General features: G+C 46.3%; 2 protein-coding genes across 4 annotated transcripts; both read left to right on the top strand.

Annotated features, from left to right (window-relative positions):
- The first annotated feature begins 188 nt into the window (after positions 1-188).
- Positions 189-7,623, top strand: FUCA1 (alpha-L-fucosidase 1). Its single transcript, XM_037881898.1, has 8 exons — positions 189-679; positions 2,456-2,590; positions 3,163-3,300; positions 3,830-3,935; positions 4,244-4,444; positions 4,636-4,826; positions 5,650-5,749; positions 6,414-7,623. The coding sequence occupies exons 1-8, from the start codon at positions 204-206 to the stop codon at positions 6,552-6,554; spliced, it is 1,488 nt and encodes a 495-aa protein (XP_037737826.1). The 5' UTR covers positions 189-203; the 3' UTR covers positions 6,555-7,623.
- An 823-nt stretch (positions 7,624-8,446) lies between these two features.
- On the top strand, positions 8,447-19,638 carry HMGCL (3-hydroxy-3-methylglutaryl-CoA lyase). Of its 3 annotated transcripts, none has more exons than XM_007068029.4 (9): positions 8,447-8,824; positions 9,759-9,842; positions 12,252-12,359; positions 13,049-13,144; positions 14,229-14,377; positions 15,683-15,746; positions 16,189-16,377; positions 17,179-17,304; positions 17,976-19,638. In XM_007068029.4, exons 1-9 carry the CDS (start codon positions 8,738-8,740, stop codon positions 18,075-18,077), a joined length of 1,005 nt encoding a protein of 334 aa, XP_007068091.3. In that variant the 5' UTR covers positions 8,447-8,737; the 3' UTR covers positions 18,078-19,638. The 3 variants fall into 3 exon arrangements, 2 of the variants coding, with proteins under 2 accessions (XP_007068091.3, XP_037737945.1); XR_005222838.2 differs by having other exon boundaries at positions 8,699-8,824; positions 17,126-17,304; positions 17,976-17,999; XM_037882017.2 differs by lacking the exon at positions 8,447-8,824 and adding an exon at positions 8,892-9,541.
- The last annotated feature ends 438 nt before the right edge of the window (positions 19,639-20,076 follow it).

Raw genomic sequence — 20,076 nt, 5'->3', positions numbered from 1 at the left:
TACGCCGTGTTGTTGTCGGCCTCTGCTGGACAGGGCCTCCCAGGGCCCCCCGGCTCCCGGGACCTGCCCTCTGCCTCAGTGCCTGAGCTGAGACAATCCCAGGGGCCGCACGTGCCGCCAGCGTGCCCCGGCAACCACGTGGCCATGGCCTCGCTGGCGACGGCTTGTCCGCGCGACATCCCCTGGCCGGTGCCGCTCTACCAATGGCGTCGGCCCTGCTCATCACGTGGACGGTGCCCGTCACGTGGTCAGCGCCCCGGCGCCTTGTGTTCCCCTTTTGGCCCGTCTCGGCTCCCGTCTCGTTGGCGGAAGGGCGGGGCCTGGGCAAGATGGCGTCGCTGGGAGAGGCGCGCGGGCTGCTGCTGCTGCTGGTAGCCGGGGCGGCCGGCGGGCCCCGGTACAGCCCGGACTGGCCCAGCCTGGACGCGAGGCCGCTGCCGGCGTGGTTCGACCAGGCCAAGGTGGGGGTGTTCGTGCACTGGGGGGTGTTCTCGGTGCCGGCCTATGGCTCCGAGTGGTTCTGGTGGCACTGGCAGGGCGAGCGCCGCGCCGACTACGAGCGCTTCGTGCGGGAGCACTACCCGCCCAACACCAGCTACGCCGACTTCGCCTCGCGCTTCACCGCCCGCGACTTCAGCCCGCGCTACTGGGCCTGGCTCTTCGAGCAGGCCGGCGCCAGGTCAGTCCCGGCGGGCGCGCCTGGGCGCGGGGCGGGAGCCGGCACTGGTGATTTGGGGGGGAGTGAGGGGCCCCTTGGTCTCTAATGGGGAGTGGCCGGCGGGTGAGCGGAGACGGAGGTGGGGGTGTCGGCACTGGTGACTTGAGGGGGAGTGAGGGGCCCCTTGGTCTCTAATGGGGAGTAGCCTGCGGGTGTCGGCACTGGTGACTTGGGGGGGAGTGAGGGGCCCCTTGGTCTCTAATGGGGAGTGGCCTGCTGGTGAGCGGGGGTGGGGGTGTCGGCACTGGTGACTTGAGGGGGAGTGAGGGGCCCCTTGGTCTCTAATGGGGAGTGGCCTGCGGGTGAGCGGGGGTGGGGGTGTCGGCACTGGTGACTTGGGGGGGAGTGAGGGGCCCCTTGGTCTCTAATGGGGAGTAGCTTGTGGGTGTCGGCGCTGGTGACTTGGGGGGGAGTGAGGGGCCCCTTGGTCTCTAATAGGGAGTGGCCTGCTGTGAGTGGGGGTGGGGGTGTCGGCACTGGTGACTTGAGGGGGAGTGAGGGGCCCCTTGGTCTCTAATGGGATGTAGCCTAGGGGCTGGGAGTGCAAACCAGGGCAAGGGGGCACCCCAAGGGCGGAGCAAGCAGTAGCTGGTTGGGAAGGGGAATAGAAGATAGGGAGGGGGTAGCCTCTGAGGGCAGGGTGGCCGTGGGCTCTGCTGGGGGAGAAAGGTACAGGGGGGTCTCTTGGGGCAGGAGTTCAGTGGGTGCCGTCACTGGTGACCTTTGTGCACGTAAAACATCTGTAGGGGCCATTGGTCTGCTCCATCCCAGGATCCAGAGCCGCTCCAGTGGGTAGAGCATACATAGGGCAGAACCCCGGTTCCTATAGTTTTCAGAGTAGCAGCCGTGTTAGTCTGTATTCGCAAAAAAAAAAGGAGTATTTGTGGCACCTTAGAGACTAACCAATTTATTTGAGCATAAGCTTTCGTGAGCTACAGCTCACTTCATCTCACTTCATCAGATGTATCCGATGAAGTGAGCTGTAGCTCACAAAAGCTTATGCTCAAATAAATTGGTTAGTGTCTAAGGTTCCACAAACGCTACAGGAACCAAGGAGTACATTTCCCTGCTGGGGCCAACCCCTGGATTGTAGCACCCTGAGGATGCATCATTCCCAGGAAAGGAACACATTCATGGATTTTAAATCTTGCATGAATCAAAGCTAGAGCCAGAGGGAACCAGTTTCTGCTGCCTTCCACCAGAGCAGATGTCAGGTGATTTACTTGAGTAGCTGCTTCCTCTTTTAGCCAATGGGCAGTCCGTTTCTGAGACCTTAGTGAGATATGGTTTCTACAAACTTACACAAAGCAAGAATGATTTCATTTTGTAAAATGAGTCTCAAAACCATTAAGTTCACTGGAACCATGGAAGCACTTGAAAGTGGTGGTTTATCACTCAGTGGTTTTAATGTGTCTAACTTTGAAAGTGGATTTAGTGCTGTTGAAAGATGCCACTCTGACAGCACTGATTTTTATTCTTAGGTTTACCCTTTTGCCCTTAGAAGTTCTCCCTCCAGTTTGAGGGCAAGGCATTTGTTTCACTACTTGTGTTCTGTCTGCATAGGGTATCAATCTGTCACCTTTTTATCAGCACTAAAATTCATTTAAAACTCCTAAACTCTTAGGAGAGAACTTGCAAACAGGTACAGTCAGAAAAGGAATCTGAGACAGCTCTTGGATTTGGAGTATATTAGGTAGGTTCTATTTCCGTCTGAACAAGGGGCTTTGATTTCCGCAGGTATGTGGTGCTGACTACAAAGCATCATGAGGGCTTCACAAACTGGGGGTCTCCTGTGTCCTGGAACTGGAATTCTGTGGATACGGGGCCCCATCAAGACCTAGTGGGTGAACTGGGACAAGCTCTCAGAGAAAGGTATGTCACTGCTCTTGTACATACTGGCAAAACTTTGTTACCCAAGAACTATTTCCAGTTCTTGAATTAGATGCCCATTAGTGTCTCCTAGTTCTTTTTGATAAATTTGTCCCTAAGCACATACTTTTCAACAAAACTGTTTTGCCTCAGGGTAAGAGAACTCTCGTACCCAAATCTCCTGTTGGCTTCCTACAGGATGGCGGCAAGATCCAGGGAATAGGGCATGGGAATCAGAGTTTGACAACCTGCGCTATATTCCTGACGTTACCACTAACTCACTGTGTGACTTTAGGCAAGTTACTCAGTCTCTCTCATATGTGAGGAAAGGAGTGTGATATTTACCCACCTTTTGGAAGTATTTTGAAACCTATGACTGGATATAGCATTCTCTAATGCAGACTCAGCACTGAATACTACAATAGTAGGTGCTTGTCTCTCTCTCTCTTTTTTTTTTTTTTTTTAAATGTAAGCTTCACAAGTGTAGTGAATATGCAGAGAGATCTTTTTTTCAAACTGGTACTTTTTTGTTAACCCAACTTTCATCTCTTTCCTTTCTTTGTTTAATATTTAAGGAACATACGCTATGGACTGTACCATTCTCTCTTAGAGTGGTTTAATCCTCTGTATTTAGATGACAAAAAAAATGGCTTCAAGACACAGAATTTTGTCATTTCAAAAACTATGCCAGAGCTTTATGATCTTGTTTTAAGGTAAGAGCTGCAACCTTTTAGTGCCCCTGAATATTACTGTATTTCTTTATTTATTAGGGGGATAAGGATGTGGGGCAGAGGAAGGGAGACACTTTATTTGCTGTTCAACCACAAGACAGATCTCACCTTCCTACAGCAGCAATTTGGGATTTGAGGTGGTCTGAGAAGGGGATCACGTTATCTATCTGTGCTTGGGAGCACTTTTTCCTCAATGTTATTTACTGGCCATTATGCCTGCATGGAGAGAACTTGCACTTACCCTCTTTTGTTAGAGCTACACCCCCACTTCGGGAATGAATGATACTCCCATCCTATGCTGCAGCAAGGATCTCCCTCATGGGTGTGTGTTTTTGTTCCCCCACCAGGCAAATTTCCTGGCTATGTCATACAATAGGACAAGCATGTGAAAGCAAAGATAATTGTCACAAGGCAGTATTTTTAATTTTTGCTTATGAAGTTTAGTCTTCTCTTTGGGCTGGGCCAAAAGTGGGAATGTTAAATTTTCTAGTAACATTCATCTGTCTCCTAGGTATAAACCAGATCTGGTTTGGTCAGATGGTGACTGGGAGGGTCCGGACACATATTGGAACTCTACTTCTTTCCTTGCCTGGCTTTATAATGATAGTCCTGTCAAGGTACTGCTATCTGCATTTCCTTCATGTCTTCTGGCCATTACATAAATATGGAAAATCAGGCAGCTTCTACTACTGGGAGAATCTAAGTCAAAAACCCTTAGGGTCAGTCGAAGCATATAAATTGTTGAGGGCATCTAAAGTATTTGACCTTTTAATCAAAAATAATGAATGTACTTGTCGTTATCGGGAGACTAGTTACAAAGATCCCAGAACAAAACCCACAAATTTGTTCGTTTGAAACACTGCAGCAGAAGGATTGAGTGTCAGTCAAAACGGTTTCTACTCTGAACTGTCTCTCCTCATTCTAGGATACTGTTGTGGTAAATGACCGTTGGTGCAATAACTGCTCCTGCCATCATGGAGGATACTATAACTGTGCCGATAAATACAAGCCGGGCACCCTGCCACAGCACAAGTGGGAGATGTGCACGTCTATTGACAAACGGTCTTGGGGCTATCGAAGCAACATGCAAGTCAATGAGCTCATGGATGAATCAAGTATTATCTCAGTAAGAACATTTTAATATAAATAGGGGGATTGCTGGGGATTAGAGGTTGTTTACTTATCTGGCAAAACAGTATGACAGGGTGATGGCTAAAGTCGCAGGGATGATGTGAATAAAGCTTTTATGCAGGTTCTTTCTTTCATAGTCAAGAGGGAAAGTAAAGTGGATTCACGTTATTTTCCTGTCTGTCACAGGAACTAGTGCAGACTGTGAGTTTTGGAGGCAACTATCTCCTCAATGTGGGCCCTACAAAAGAAGGGGTGATTGTTCCAATCTTTCAAGAAAGGCTTCTGTCCCTTGGGAAATGGCTGCGTGTTAATGGGGAGGCAATTTATGCTTCTAAGCCATGGCGGGTGCAGATGGAGAACACCACAATTGATGCATGGTAAGGATTACTTTACACAAGACCACTCTGAAACAGCCACCCATCTCAGGCTGTGGTCTCATGAGCAAAGAAGGGTTAAGCTCGCTACTCTGAGAGCTCCAAAGAAAAATAAACACTAGAAAGACGTTGATTCACAAGTGGCCCTCTACTCTCTGAGTATTGGACTGTTCCATGCTTTTAAAAAAAAAAATTAAAAAAAATCAAAAGTAAAACACTAAAGATTCCATGGTGCTTCTCCTGAGTAGGAGTGTTTAACCCCATGGTCTTGGCTAAAATTCTTAGTTGCATGACTGCATTTTGTCTCCCTAAACTCCTGTGGTTGGCTTATTATGGTGGTATTTACTTCCCAGATTCTTGTGTAATGGATCTGTGTGCTGTTACCCAGCAACTGCATTTCCTCAGAGGAAGAGGTGTATAGTAAGTGTGTAAGGAGACCAGAACACGACAAACCTAAACTGTTTTTAAAGAGAATAATGAAATGACCAACATGAAGCTTCACAAGAGCTTAATCTACACTAGTGACCACAGCAGCTTAAAGCAAGGCTATGTTGCAAGGTGACCTTTTGTTTTTAGGGAGCGTATGTGGACTTTGTTTAGCTTTCCTCAGTCCCTGCTGACTGGATAAATGGTGGCTCCAAAGTATTGAGGTATGCAAGGAAAGCAGGTGACCCCTATGCAGCTGGCTTTCCCAATATGACTAGACTGATTAATGGAGGGGGAGGCATGCACTTTTTGCTTTACTTCTGTCAAAGCCAGATGCTTGTCTCCCTCTGTATTTTTTGGTGGTCTACACACCTCTGTACACCATCTTATATTCCCTCAGGTACACTTCTAAAGGATCAACTGTCTATGCCATCTTTCTGACCTGGCCAGAGAGTGGTGTGTTGAAGCTGCCTTCACCTATTCCATCTTCAAGCACACAAGTAAGGAATCTGAAGAGTAGATAATTAATCTCATGAGTCCATCTCGGTACCTAAAGGCTGAGATGGCCCAGCCTGGGTTCCATTAAATATCTGGTGAAAGTATATATAAAGTTGTCTTCCCTTACTTCTAGTCTTGGGTCTTAAAGGAATTGCGATCCCTCTTTCTGTGTGTTCACCTTGCTTTAAGCCACCATTATTCTCTAAGAAACGCTGGATAGGACTTGTCAGCACTGCTTGTTAACCTGTCATAGTACTGCCAGGGGCATTTCTTCCACAGAGTTCCCAGCTTCTGTTGACTTGATTTGCTGTGAAATGAGCCAAGACTCCCAAAAAGCAGTAGGACCACTCCGACAGGGCAACACAAACTAGAAAAACCCTATTTAAACTACTCACTGCAAATGGCACAGGGAGGGGGCTGTGTCATCTCCAAACTGCCATAAGAAAAATCTCTCCAGTGAAGAACCATAGGCAGATGCTGGGCCAAAAATGTGCCGTGTACAGTACTCTGCAGCTCAGTAAACTCTGGCGGGATGGAAAGTAGTTGGGGCTAGCTCAACCGCTTGAGTGTCTGCAAATACATTGAACTTGCTGACTGAGTTGTATTTAAACAGGAAGTATGTGCATGAAGCAACAGATGAATATTGTTCTTTCCCTCTTTCTTCAGGTGACTATGTTGGGGTTCTCTGAGACACTGAAGTGGGAGAAGGCCCTATATAAAGGGTTGATGATCACTTTGCCCTATGTACCTCCATCTGCTCTCCCAGTGCCGTGTTGCTGGACTCTCAAGCTAGAAGGTGTGGCATGATAGTGACTTTGAAGAAAAGCAAGGAACTAGATCGCTTTTTTGCTTTGATCTGATATTTTTTTGAAGGTGAAGGAATCTTAATAAATTGTTTTTCTTGCTCATCTAAGAGAATAGCTTTGAGCCACTCTGGCCAAGAAAACAGCTAGGTCAGTGCATCTTGGGTGGGAACGAAGGCCTGATCTATACGCAACGTTTCATCTGTCCGAGAGACGTGTCCAGCAATAGTAATGTTCTGTTGCTGGATTTTGACCTCGGAGTGTGGTCAGACTACTGCGATGAGAAATCCTTAGCTGGGCTTCTTGGCAGATGTTATCACTTTGCCACCTTTAACCATGGCACTGCAGCCTAATAGGCATGACAGTCACATAAGGTGGGTGGGAGTGTGAACAAATTTAGTGTGGGACAGCTACAAAGTTGGTTGAATTAGGATCTGCAACCCGCAAACACAGAATGTGAATAAATGACGCTCAGTTACTACAGTGATGGGTACCTTACAAATGCTTAAGATTGACAAAACGAGCGACGGTCACCCTGCCAAGAGGGTGCTTACCTGCTAAAGGAGAGATTTCACATTTTTAATTATCAAAATGTTCAAGATATAGCTGTTAACCAGACTATATGGAGGGATGGAACTATTTTCATGTTTGTTTATGATCAAGGAACATGCCTTGTACTGGTGTGTAAGTCTGCACCATCAAACTAAGCAAAACAAAGCAGGAAAAAACATCCACTGCTTCAGGACAGGAGCAGGTCTCCACTGAAGCTGTCCACTGCACCTGTGTTTTAACAGCTATCAGCTCAGGAGCTCTGAAACTGAATCTTTTATACTGACTGATTTGAATATTCATGTCACTTAAATGGCATAATCTGCTTCTTGAAACTAGTCTTTAACTCTAATCAAAATGCAGTAGCTTAACTTTATTTTCTGGTGTGTGAAATTATTAAACATCCTGTTTAGGGTGAATCCATTATGCCATTTAAAGTCTAATTGGAATTAAGCACTTTTTCAGATTCTTATGTGCAGTGTATTTTCATATGTAAATTTAAAAAATAAAATTCTATTAAAACACTGCTGCATTCATTTCATGTGAATTAAAGCTGAATTTGGTGTGATTACAAATATTTATAATGTAAAATAAGTGGATTTATATTAATGTTTGAAGGAGATTAGATGTAATGAATTTAAAGAATGAATCTGAGCTCTCTCTAACATTCATATAAATTCAACTGAATTTAAATTCTTGTCCTTAAGATGTGGGTGTAGTTACATTTGTGGAAAGAGCTGTAGGCAGATGGTAATCTGTTCTTGTAAGTCTTTGCAGAGGTACTGTTGGTCTGACTTAAAATCAATATAACTCTTCAGTTTTGTTAAACAAAAAAGCCCCTCTCAGTACTTACATTTGATAAGTTTGTAAAGGAAGGATTTCATAGCAGATCCAGGTTAAAATTATGAAACTCTGTTCTATGAGTCTGCAATTTACTAGAGCATGCTGCGAGGAAAGTGCTTATAGACACAAGTGTCACTGTTCAAAGTGTTGTACAGCAACCCAACAACAGTGTGCTGCAAAGCAGAAGATAGCAGACTCCATGTAAAAATGGCTTAGAGCAATGGCTCTCAAGCTTTCCAGAGAACTGTTCCCCTTTCAGGAGTCTGATGGGGCCAGGCCCCTTCCAGTCCTCCACATCTGAGAGCCTATCACCATGACAGGTTTCAGAGTAGCAGCCCTGTTAGTTTGTATCCCCCGAAAAGAAAAGGAGGACTTATGACCCCTTAGAGACTAACCAATTTATTTGAGCATAAGCTTTCGTGAGCTTCCGCTCACATGGAGCATCCGCCACATGCATCCGCTGCAGTGAGCTGTAGCTCACGAAGGCTTATGCTCAAATAAATTGGTTAGACTCTAAGGGGCTTCAGCCGCATCTCCTGCAAGCCTCAGGCCTGAAGTCCCCGCCCCTGGGGAAAGGGCCGCGGGGAGCTCCGGTCCAGAGCCATGGGACGCTGGCTCGGAACGGGGCCGGGGGCAGGTGCCGAGCTTGGGCTAACTCTGCCCCGGCCGGCTCCCGAGACCCGCTAGCGCGGAGCTGACGGTCGCTGGCGGGGCAAGCGGCGGAGTCGGCTCTGGCGAGCTTGCGGGGCTCGGGTCACGTGCTCAGCAGCTGGCGGCGGGGGGAGGAGAGGTCACATGACAAGGGGGCGTCTGTCACGTGAGCGTCCCAAGATGGTGGCGGCCAAGCGGGCGCTTCCGTGGTTAGCGGCGTCGCTCCGCCCGGTGAGTGACTCCCCGCTGCCCCGGGCCCCCGCATCTAGTTCAGGGAGCCCCCCCCTTCTGCTGCGCCAATAGCAACGCCGCCGTCCGGCTTCTCCGGAGAGCTCGGGGCCCGTCTACACTACGGGGGCCCCGACCACCCTGTGGCCCTGCGGGGGCAGTTAATCCTCCTCTCTGAGAGGCGGTGGGCAGCGGAGGCCCTCCCTGGACCCCGCTGCCTCTGCGCCGGGCGTTAGCCTGGCTGCCGCGCCCAGGGCAGGCGCGGGCTCGCAGGGCAGGCGCGGGCTCGCAGCCCTGAGCGAAGGAGCTCGGCTGGCCGAAGCTTACGGGACCTGGCCTGACTCTGAACCAGTTCCAGATTTACGTCGTGGGGCTGCCCTCACGGCCTGGCCACTGGGGTCACGGAGCAGGTGTTTAGTTAGGGGCGGACCGCGCTGGTCCTTTCAGCTCTGCCGGACCCCTTTAAGGAGAGACTGCTGTATAAATAGTCGGTCTACGAAGGGCCGTGCTGGCTAATTGGTTAAGTGTTGCCAGCTCTTCTCATTTCATCACGAGAGTCCTGATAGTTGGCGCTAAGCTCTGGTTCCTGGATTCACTTGTGAGTCTCTCCGCTATTCTTTAAAACAAAACAAAACCAAAAAAAGTTTTTGGCTCTCGTGGTTGCAGAGAAAAGCCTGCAAATGTGACCCAGATTGCCCTCAAAGGCTCAGAAAGCAGAAGGTAAATACAAAGAACACCCACATTTATTATTTTTATTTAAAAACTCATGCTTTTGGGGATTGACTCATGATTTTTGAATGCCCTTTTCTATGTTTCCTAGTATGTGAAACAATCATAGACACAGTTAATGTTAAAAAAAAAAAAAAAACATGAAAAATTGTTGCCCTGTGTGGTTTTAAAGGGTCTTTTTTTCCTGCTCTCTCTGTCTTTTGTGTAGATCAGCTCTACGGCAGCTGGCTCCCTTCCCAAACAAGTGAAAATAGTTGAAGTTGGCCCAAGAGATGGACTGCAGAATGAAAAAGTAAGGGACTCTGCTCTCTGTGCTCCGCTTATGACCGAGGGTGTTGTAATAACTTGTTGATTTAACATTTGAACATTGTGAGTCTGCTGTTTCAACACTGCCCTGCGTTATTTGATTCTCCCAGTCAGAATATATTTGTAGCTCACAATCTCCTCCCCAAAATCCTGTTACTTTTTTCTTCAACTTCCAATACATTTATTGCCATATAAATTGCCAAATGTGTTTTTTTTATGACAGGTTTCAGAGTAGCAGCTGTGTTAGTCTGTGTTTGCAAAAAGAAAAGGAGGACTTGTGGCACCTTAGAGACTAACAAATTTATTTGAGCATAAGCTTTCGTGAGCTACAGCTCACTTCATGCTCAAATAAATTTGTTAGTCTCTAAGGTGCCACAAGTACTCCCTTTTCTTTTTGTTAATGAGTCCATTTGCCCTTGTTTCTTGAGGCATTCAGCATAATCTAACTTCTGTTATACCTCCCCTATGTATATAATGAGAGGATGATATAATTAACTCACAGGTGAGCTTGTCTTTTATTTGTATTACAAATTATGTTGAACTAGAATTCCCTCTTGTATTCAGAACGGATTTTCGTGTCTGCTGCCAGAGGGTAGTTTGCTATTACCCTGGTCCTGCAAAGAGTTAAGCACATGCATGACTTTATGCAGCTCAGTAACACCATTGAACTCAATGGGTCTGCCCATGTATGTAAACTTAAGCTTTGCTTACAACTCTGCAATATTAGGGTCTAATATCTAGTGTAATTAAATTCCTGAGAGAGAACACAAATAAAACTACTGAGGACATATGCAAGGCTGCTAAGCCCAGGGCTGTTACGTTCTGTCTTAAGTCAGTTGCTTTGTTTACCTGTTTAAAAAAAAAAATCTGTCCACGCTGAACAGTGTGTGAAGGGTAAAGTCTGTACAGTCTAGGCAGCAAGAGTGTGAGAGGTATGGTATAGCAAAAATTCCATTGTTAGCTTCTTGGGAAAGAGCCATGTTTTGTAGCTGATGCTGGAGAGCTCCAGTTCATGGTGTGATGACATAGCTGTGGTATATCCCCTATTAAGGGGGAAGTGAGACTTCTTTTCAGCAGTTCAACGAGAGTCTACTGCAGTGCACAAAATGAAGGGAGGCCCTGCATGCGTCACAACTGCACTTAATAGCGGCTGTGAACTCAGTTGTAGCTGAACTCATCGCACCTTCATTGCAGCCTAGCTAGGCAAGGGCTAAAACAGAGGTGGGCAAAGTACGGCCCGCAGGCCACATCCAGCCTGGCCCTTGAGCTCCGGCCCAGGGAGTCTAGCCCCCAGCCCCTCCCCCGCAGCCTCAGTGTGCCATGCTGCCCGCACTCTGGCCCACAGCTCCTGCCCGGCAGCGGGGCTGGCTCCGGTGGGGCTGCGAGCTCCTGCTGCTCTGAGCAGCATGGTAAGGGGGTGGGGAGCGGGAGAGTTGGATAAGGGGCAGGGGGTACTGGGGGGGCAGTCGGGACAGGGAGCAGGGGGGGTTAGATGGGTCGGGGTTCTGGGGGGGCGCAGTCAGGGGATGGGGAATGGGGGGGGTTGGATAGGCGTGGAAGTCCTGGGGGGACTGTCAGGGGGTGGGGGTGTGGATAGGGGTCAGGGTAGTCAAGGGACAGAGAGCAGGGGGGTTGGATGGGGGGGGTGGTTGGGGTGGGGGGGTCCCGGGAGGGGGCAGTCAGGAGACAAGGAGTGGGGTGGGGGGGTTGGATGGGTCAGGGGTTCTGACGGGAGCGGTGAGGGGGCGGATAGGGGACAGGGGCTAGGCTGTTTGGGGAGGCACAGCCTTCCCTACCCGGCCCGCCATACAGTTTCACACCCTGATGTGGCCCTCGGGCCAAAAAGTTTGCCCACCCCTGGGCCAAAGCCTGGGCCTCTTAATTTGCTTATCTTATGGTTTAGGTCCTGCCCACACAGGCCAGACCAAATTGGTCATAACCCCTTTCAGCCACAGCTGTTAACAGCCAGAAGTAAATTCAGTTGCTGTGCAGACAGTGCCTTTGCTTCAGTGGGAATTAAGAGCAGTCTGCAGGATTGGCCCCTTAATTATCTGTGTGACTGGCTTCTACTTCTGAGGATGTTCCATGGGACCATGGCACAAGTATTCCGCTTTGGATGCGCTAGCAGCGGAGTGAAACTGACGGGGGATTGTTGAAAAATCTTCTCTAAATTCTGAATAGTACTTTGCTTAGAAACTCGTAGAATAAAGCATTACATTTTACTTAAAGATCCTATTATAATAGAACAAGTCCTTTAATAAAGTAGATCTGTATTATCCCTTTTAGTTTCTTCTGAAAAAGGAGTTTTTCAACAGATGTACAATCTTTTGCTGTATTAACAAGATTTGTTGTAAAGTAACTTTAATCTAGGGATGTTTCTCTTTCCTCCCTGTAGAATATTGTCCCTACACAGGTGAAAATCAGCTTAATTAATATGCTGTCTGAAACAGGACTTCCGGTCATAGAGGCTACCAGTTTTGTGTCTCCCAAATGGGTTCCTCAGGTCAGTAGCTGGGATTACTTGGGATTTTGTGTGATCAGAAAGTGGATTTCAATATGGTTGCAGAAAGTTAGCTGTTAGCCTGTTAATATTATATTTTACACTGTTAAATATCGTCTTAAACTTTCCTGAGTCAGAAATAACCTAACATTGCTTCACTGGCCTGTTCTCTGTTATAGTTAGATCACTTATAGCATTTATTATTATTTGTGTTACCCTATAAACTCCAATCAGGGATTAGGGCCTTATTATGCAGAACACTGTGATCACACATACCACAGAGTCCTTGTCTCAAAGAGTTTGCAATCAAGTATAAGACAAGAGATGACCGGTAGAGTGAGGGAGCATAGGGTGATATTACACCAGTCATAATTGCCTCATTATTAATAGGACAGACTAGAGCTTCCCTTTGAACACCAGTGAAGAATAAGTGCAGATTCAAATGGACACGCAACAAAAAGAACAAGAGAGATCCTCTCCTTGAGTGGATGACTCTTAAGTGATCACTTTAAAATATCCCCAATGTTTCCAGTACAGTTTTGTTTGGCTTTTAAAGAGCCATCTCTTTAAGTCATGATTTTTTGCTAGTCCCTTGGATTCTCATTTGAGACACGGTCTTAAGAAGCTTTTTTAACTCACTGAATAAATAACCTCTTCATATATTCTAAAGTTTTTCTCCATTTGCTGATTAGATGGCTGACCACACAGAAGTCTTGCAGGGAATTCAGAAATTTCCTGGTGTCAGCTACCCAGTACTGACCCCTAATCTTAAAGGATTTCAAGCAGCGGTAAGAGAAAAGTATTGTGTTTCAGATCTGAGTTCTCTAGTGTGCATTATGCATGTCATTGTCTGGGTGGGAGCACTTCAAACAAGTGGGAGATATGTAGAAATTGTACTCTCTAACATTTCCTCTGATTTTTTTTTTTTTTCTATCAATGTGCAGCAGGCAGCTCTTGTAGTTTATCTAAAGAGGGTCTTTCCTAGTGGGAACTTGAAACACACCACTTATAATGCAAAAATCTGTGTTCTTGATTCACGCCCCGCCCCACTTCTGGTGATCAGCAGTGTTATTTCTGTCTAAACAAACCCTTCTGTCTCTGCTTTCACTATATCCTGTGGACGTGGCTTTAGTGCTGCATTTATGGCTTTGCAATCATTTCCATGACACGCTCAGATGTCTCAAATCAAGGGTTGTGTTTTTGCTGTGGGGTGAATTGAGATGAGAATCTGGTTTGTAAGGGAGAAAGCCCTTATATTAAAAACAGACAGCTTCAGAAATTGCAAAGAGTCTACAGAGCATGGCTGACAAAAAAAAAAAAAAATTAGGTGTTTTTTCAACGTACTCTGTACAAAATGTCTTCGGGGAAAATTCTCTCTAGGGGAAAATAAATTTTAAAATTACAAATCCTATAAAACCAATAATCTCAGTAGAATAAGGCTTTGTTCCAGTAATGATCTGTAACTGCACCTCTGGAGTAAATAGCTTTATCCCTTCAACGTATATCTTCACTGATACAGGCTGCTACGGCCACACAAATTCCTCATTCCATTGAGGTTATTGCTGATACATACTTGTTAGGCAAAATGTGAAGTGGCAGTATTATCACGTGGCTCTACCAGTAATGTGCAAGAATCCGAGCTTCACAATAAATCATGCAAGTATAACAAGAAGAATATTGACCTGTCCAATGCAGCTGGTGACTGAGCTTAACTGCTTGGTGTTGAGTCAATGGGAGCTGGAGCCTGTTCGTTGGGTTTGAAGTCAATGGGAGTGGAAAATGCTCAGCATCTTGCAGGATCAGACCTTTTACAAGTGCTTTATTAGCAACAGAAATGAGTCCTTCTGTTCTTTCTCATCTCCCTGTTGGAAGGTGGCAGCAGGGGCCAAAGAGGTGTCTATCTTTGGAGCAGCTTCTGAACTCTTCACTAAGAAGAACATTAACTGTTCCATAGAGGAGAGTTTGCAGAGGTTCAGTGAAGTGATGCATGCAGCAGGAGCAGCCAGTGTTCCAGTCAGAGGGTAAGAGAGCCCAGTGCTAGATCAAACCAGTTTGTTAACCTGTGCTAATGATGTCAAACCATACAGGAAAAGTAAGACTACTGGGGCATGGGCCAGAAGTACCCAAGGCTAATATGGTTGGAGAGGTGATGACCACTTAACTGTACTGGTTTGAAGCCATTCCTGTACCCGCAAAAACAGTGCAGCCTGGGACCTCTCTCCCATCCCATTTGCTGCTTATGACCCACCTTAAATTCCCAGGAGCAGAGGAGGGGGATTTATTCCAATCTCTTTTTATGCTGATTTTATTTACTTTGCTTCCTGGTCTGCATGACTTTGGAAACAAAAGAATCCTAATCCCTTTTCATTGACCAGATACCATTATTGAGTCATTTTCCTCTCTTCTACAATGGTCAAACCGTGCTGAGGCCACTTGTAAGAGTAACTTGTCCTGAACCGAGCTCCTGGCTAGGAGTATAGCATATGACTAGGTCTCTCAAATTCGGTTCTCTCAGTGCTATGGGTTACATGTGAATAAGTCTCAAATAATAGAATCTTCCTGTCCCTGTGGAAAGCAGATTTCACCACTTTTAAGCTTCAGTTTTCTTAATGTTTTAATGATATCTTGGGCTCTATCAAAACAGTGGTTCTCAACCAGGGGAATGCGTACCCTGGGGGGTACGCAAAGGTCTTCCAGGGGGTACATCAACTCATCTAGATATTTGCCTAGTTTTACACCAGGCTACATAAAAAGCATTAGCGAAGTCAGTACAAACTAAAATTTCATACAATGACTTGTTTATACTGCTCTATATACTATACGCTGAAATGTAAGTACAATATTTATATTCCAATTGATTTATTTTATAATTATATGATAAAAGAGTCAGCAATTTTTCAGTAAGAGTGTCCTGTGACACTTTTGTATTTTTTTGTCTGATTTTGTAAGCAAGTCAGTTTTAAGTGAGGTGAAATATGGGGGTACACAAGACAAATCAGACTCCTGAAAGGGATACAGCAGTCTGAAACGGTTGAGAGCCACTGTATCAAAGGATCCAGAATTACATTAATTCATTTTCGCACAAATACTCCCTGCATTGTGGTGTGAAGTATTAAATGGTTAGCAGGGTGCCTGACCCCAGTAATGGCTGCCTGTTTCTTTGTGCAGAGGGAATTATTACAGAGGCTGTGAGCCTTTGTCCATGGAATTCCACCCTTCGTATTTTGAAAAACTAGAAGAAAATTCCCATTATTTAGAATGCTGCATGTACTGACTGACTTAGCCTGTATTCTATTCCCCCTGCTAATCTCAGGCTTTATCTGCAGGTATGTTTCTTGTGTTCTTGGTTGTCCCTATGAAGGAAAGATTGCCCCTGCTAAAGTTGCAGAGGTGAGTACACCATAAATGTAGCCAGAGGCTATCTAATCCTCGGTATGCTTGGGACAAGAATCAGGTGCCCTGAGCTGCTTGGAGGTTTGCTTTTTGCATGAGACAGAATAGGGTGCTGTTTGCTTGTGGAGATGCACCGGGAAATTTAATGACCACATCTCCCACGAAGAATTAGGGGTGTTCTTCCAATTGCCAGCTCAGCGAGGAAGTGAGTGCTGAGACAGATTTAACTGGAAGTGGTATTCGTCACTTCTTGTCCTCTACTGTGCGTATCTAGTGTTTCTGGGTGCAGTCTGATGATTGTCCTGTTCCACCCCAGAGGTGGCTGCATTTTCAGGGCAAGTGAAACGATCCCTCTCTATAGCTTGTCTCAATGTGTGAAGTTCTTTGGGATCTTAATAGCAAATCTGTTTTCTCATTAAGTGTGTCATTTTTGGGGCAGGTATCCAAGAAGATGTACTCAATGGGGTGCTACGAGATTTCTCTGGGTGACACCATCGGTGTTGGGACCCCTGGGAGCATGAAGGAAATGCTCTCTGCAGTCATGAAAGAGGTACCCGTCGGGGCCCTTGCTGTTCACTGCCATGATACCTATGGGCAGGCTCTCGCCAACACCTTAGTAGCACTTCAGGTAAGTCTTCCTTTGCTTCAGTGAACAATATCTGTGGGTTTTGTCTCCCCTCATGTGCTGAGGGTCTCTCACTCTCCCCTTTCCTGTGTGTGTGCACGTGTAGGTATATATGCAAACCAAGAAAATCATGGTGGGTGTGAGTGAAAACTGTCACAAGTCCCCTAGCTGGTCCTTGGTTTGGTTCAGGTACATCAATACTTGGGGTTCTTCACCCAGTGGTATCCGAGTAATGGATTCTGCTGGGTGCCATATGGGCTGCAGTAACTAGATTCAACATTCTTTGCAGTGAGCAGTATCTGAAACAAGCACTTTGGTACATTTGCATGCTCTGCTCACGAATTACAAAGGTCTGTCAAACTGCTGTAGCGAGGGAAGTGTTAATAGCACTTTATGGCCCTGAGAATGAGTTAATAGAAGATCAGGCGTATATACAAACTAGTATAGGACATTTCCATTGGAACATCACGGATATGGGCTGGTCTCTTATCTTGTGACACATGAGAGTAAAACAGGAGCGTGCTGGGTGCTTCAGCTATCTGGGCTGCATTAGGGACTGGACTTTAACGATTCTCAGGACTGTCAGTTGCCTGGATTTGGCACAGCTCTCCCCTACCCAGCCAGGCATGAGGGACTGACCAGGACACTGTCCAAAATGCCTGTTCAGTTCTTTATTAAATCTCTTCCCCAAGCCAGAGGATGCTTGTTCCTTTGACCCAAACGTGGGCGGTGTTGTTGCTCTGATTTACAGTACGATGGGACCAGAGCTGCAGACAGTTTTACAGACGCCTGTTTTGTATTCAGATGGGTGTGAGTGTGGTCGATTCCTCAGTTGCTGGTCTCGGAGGCTGCCCGTACGCACAAGGAGCCTCAGGAAATGTAGCTACAGAAGACTTGGTGTACATGCTACATGGCCTGGGGATTCATACCGTAAGTACAGCGGGCTCACTGTTGTCATGGGACTGCCTGCTCACACTGCTCTCCATCGGGGCTCGAAACGTGGCTTTGAAACTTGACCTACAGACTCCCTGACTGGCCGACGTAGCTTCCCTGTACTCGGGTGGCTGCCACCCAAATACAGTGAGGCTTTGTCTGGCTGAAGGAGCCCTTGTTGTCTGTCACGGCAAGGATAAGGGAGTGAATTGGAATCAGTGAGTCTGGATTTGAGGGCGTTAAAGCAAACAGCCAGAAAACCGAGCCCACACTGAGCAGTAATAAGTAACGAACTTCCTACACGTCACCTTTCTATGAGTGCACAGGGGAAAGAATATGGGCACAGCTGATCATTGTTCCAGCTTCAAAGGTCATTGTGTCCCCTCTTCCCCCCAGCCCCACTCCCTCTGGATTTAGCCTCACTCCTTTATGGTGCCTTTGACCTTGAGTTTCTCCCTTCCCCCACTCCTTCCCTGAGTGCACACTAAGGAATGTGTGACTTTAAATGCTGCTGTCAGAGTTGCACTAGTGACCAGTTACCAAGAGTCTTACCAGAACAGCATACCATTTTCCAAAGCTGCCCACCAGTCTGGAATGTGGTGGCATAGTTGTTGTGCAGCCCACCCAGCAGGTGCATGTACAAACTGTTGTATCTCTGTCTCGTAAAGGGAGTGGATCTACAGAAGCTGATGGAGGCAGGTGTGTTTATCTGCAAAGCACTGAACAGAAGGACCAGTTCCAAAGTGGTTCAGGCTTCCTGCAAACTGTGACATGGATCAGTTTCTCCTCCGACAAGTCAGCAAAGAAAGCCTCAGTGCAGATCTGGAGCCCTGCCAAGTTTACATTTGCTGCCTGGGTTGTGCTTAAATATTCCCTTTTGCCATCTGGACTTGGTGAATGGGAGACTATATATAGTAGAATCTACAAAGAAATGAAATAAACAAGAATGCTATAGCAGACTTAGATGAACATGTTACACATCTTTAAAGAGAGAGGGGAGCTGGCCTCTGACAGTGCCATCATGAAATGGACAAACTTGTATCTGAGGGAAGAGTAAGGGACACAACCGTTGCTTTTTCGCAGAGAACAGAAGGCAGTAGGCACCTCAGAAACTTCTTTGAGCTTTCTTGATGGGGGTAATGGGTTTTTTTTGTTTGAGGTTAACATGGAGCTCAGAAGAGCATCCACTCAGGTTAATTACCACCTCCAGGGGATTGTCGTGATAGGACTAACACTACAGTGCACCCAGTTAGAGCACTTTCCTTGGGTCAGACTGGTTTTAGCTTCTCAGAACTGCATGGAGCAATCCTCTCCTTGCAACACAAGCAAACAGATTGAAAACACAAGGAAGCACCTTTATTCTGTAAATCTGAGTGAATATCAAGGATGTAGATCCAGCTTTGGATCTTAGCTCTTAGTATTCAGTAGTGGAGGATGGTATGGGTCAAAAGATGCTTTTCAGATAATTGTCAGTTGTGTTAGGGAAAGATAGAGATTTTATCATCTGAAATATTAGAGTAGCAAAAATCTGGTGTAATTAAACGGGGGAAAGAACAACTTAGTACTAAGTCTGTGACAGGAAATCCTATCAAGATAACTACTGTGTGAGCAGCATGCGAATGGGAGAGTGTGGAAGAAGTGCCTTATGGTTACAGGACTGCAGAGAAAATCTAGACCAGGGGTTCTCAAACTTTATTGCACTGTGACACCCTTCTGTCAATAAAAATTACTGCATGACCCCAGGATGGGGGACCAAAGCCTGAGCCTGCCCGAGTCCCGCTGCCCCAGATGGTGGGGCCAAAGCCTGAGCCCCACCACCCCGGGTGGTGGGGGCCAAAGCCCTCAGGGCTTCAGCTTCAGTCCCGGATGGTGGGGTTTGGCTTTAGTCCCGGGCCCTAGTAAGTCTAAGGCATCCCTGGTGACCTCATTAAAATGGGGTCGCGACCCACAGTTTGAGAAGCACTGATCTAGACCAACAGGGCAAGAAGAAATTAAACAGAACTAGTATAATTTCTGTACTTTGCTTGAATTTCTCATGTCAGCTGGAATTGTCAGCCATTCAGTTTCTATGGAACTCTTTTTATCACTGAACAAATTATTAAATGCTTTTTCATAAAAGTATGGATAATTAAAAAGAGCCTGAGCCAATTACTAATACACAAAACTTGTATTGATGGCAGGTGGGCATCTGTTTCATGGCTAACCTCTCTATTATGTACGTTCCACTGGGATGATCTTTACGGCACCAACATCCTTTTTGCAAAACACTGGCATCATAAATGTTTATGTAACATCAGTAAATTATAAATAAATAAATTAAAAATGACAGCGTTCAGTGCCTGTTAGTATCCAGCTGACGTGCCAGTAACACCAGGTTAGTTTTAAAAATGCATTTAATTGTTACAGCATTGGTAATAATGACATTGTTGTTCCTGCCCCGTAGTGGGGTTCTGTTTTAACAGCTTTTCTGTATCAATCTTTCTCATGGACACCGCATTCTAGGGGTACCACCTGGCTTTCTTAACTCCTAGGGATGGGACTGTTTTCGTAACAGTACTGTGTCAGTTACAGCATCAGCCCCTTGGCCCTGAATGCCACTAGATGGCAGCATTTGGTGAGTCACAGCAGTAGTTACTCTCACTCTAGCAATGGAGTTAATGTTGGAATTGAGCAAACTCCAAGGCTGGAGAGTGGAAATAAAATCACTGTTAAACCTCTCTGCAGCTCCATGGAAATACAAAATCTCTTGTGACCCAGCAGAGGGGTTAG

The sequence above is a fragment of the Chelonia mydas genome, chromosome 19, assembly GCF_015237465.2.
Source record: "Chelonia mydas isolate rCheMyd1 chromosome 19, rCheMyd1.pri.v2, whole genome shotgun sequence".
NCBI classification, from domain to species: Eukaryota; Metazoa; Chordata; order Testudines; family Cheloniidae; genus Chelonia; species Chelonia mydas.
The sequence above is the reverse complement of the archived record's forward strand: the minus strand, read 5'-3'. Positions and strand labels throughout refer to the sequence as shown.

Bases quoted from the DNA above. Each gene is read 5' to 3' on its own strand.
- FUCA1 (XM_037881898.1), top strand. From the start codon at position 204: ATGGCGTCGGCCCTGCTCATCACGTGGACGGTGCCCGTCACGTGGTCA. The intron at 3,936-4,243 runs GTACTGCTATCT...TCCTCATTCTAG, and splicing joins ATAATGATAGTCCTGTCAAG to GATACTGTTGTGGTAAATGA. The intron at 5,750-6,413 runs GTAAGGAATCTG...CTCTTTCTTCAG, and splicing joins TTCCATCTTCAAGCACACAA to GTGACTATGTTGGGGTTCTC.
- HMGCL (XM_007068029.4), top strand. From the start codon at position 8,738: ATGACAAGGGGGCGTCTGTCACGTGAGCGTCCCAAGATGGTGGCGGCC. The intron at 8,825-9,758 runs GTGAGTGACTCC...TCTTTTGTGTAG, and splicing joins TAGCGGCGTCGCTCCGCCCG to ATCAGCTCTACGGCAGCTGG. The intron at 9,843-12,251 runs GTAAGGGACTCT...TCCTCCCTGTAG, and splicing joins ATGGACTGCAGAATGAAAAA to AATATTGTCCCTACACAGGT.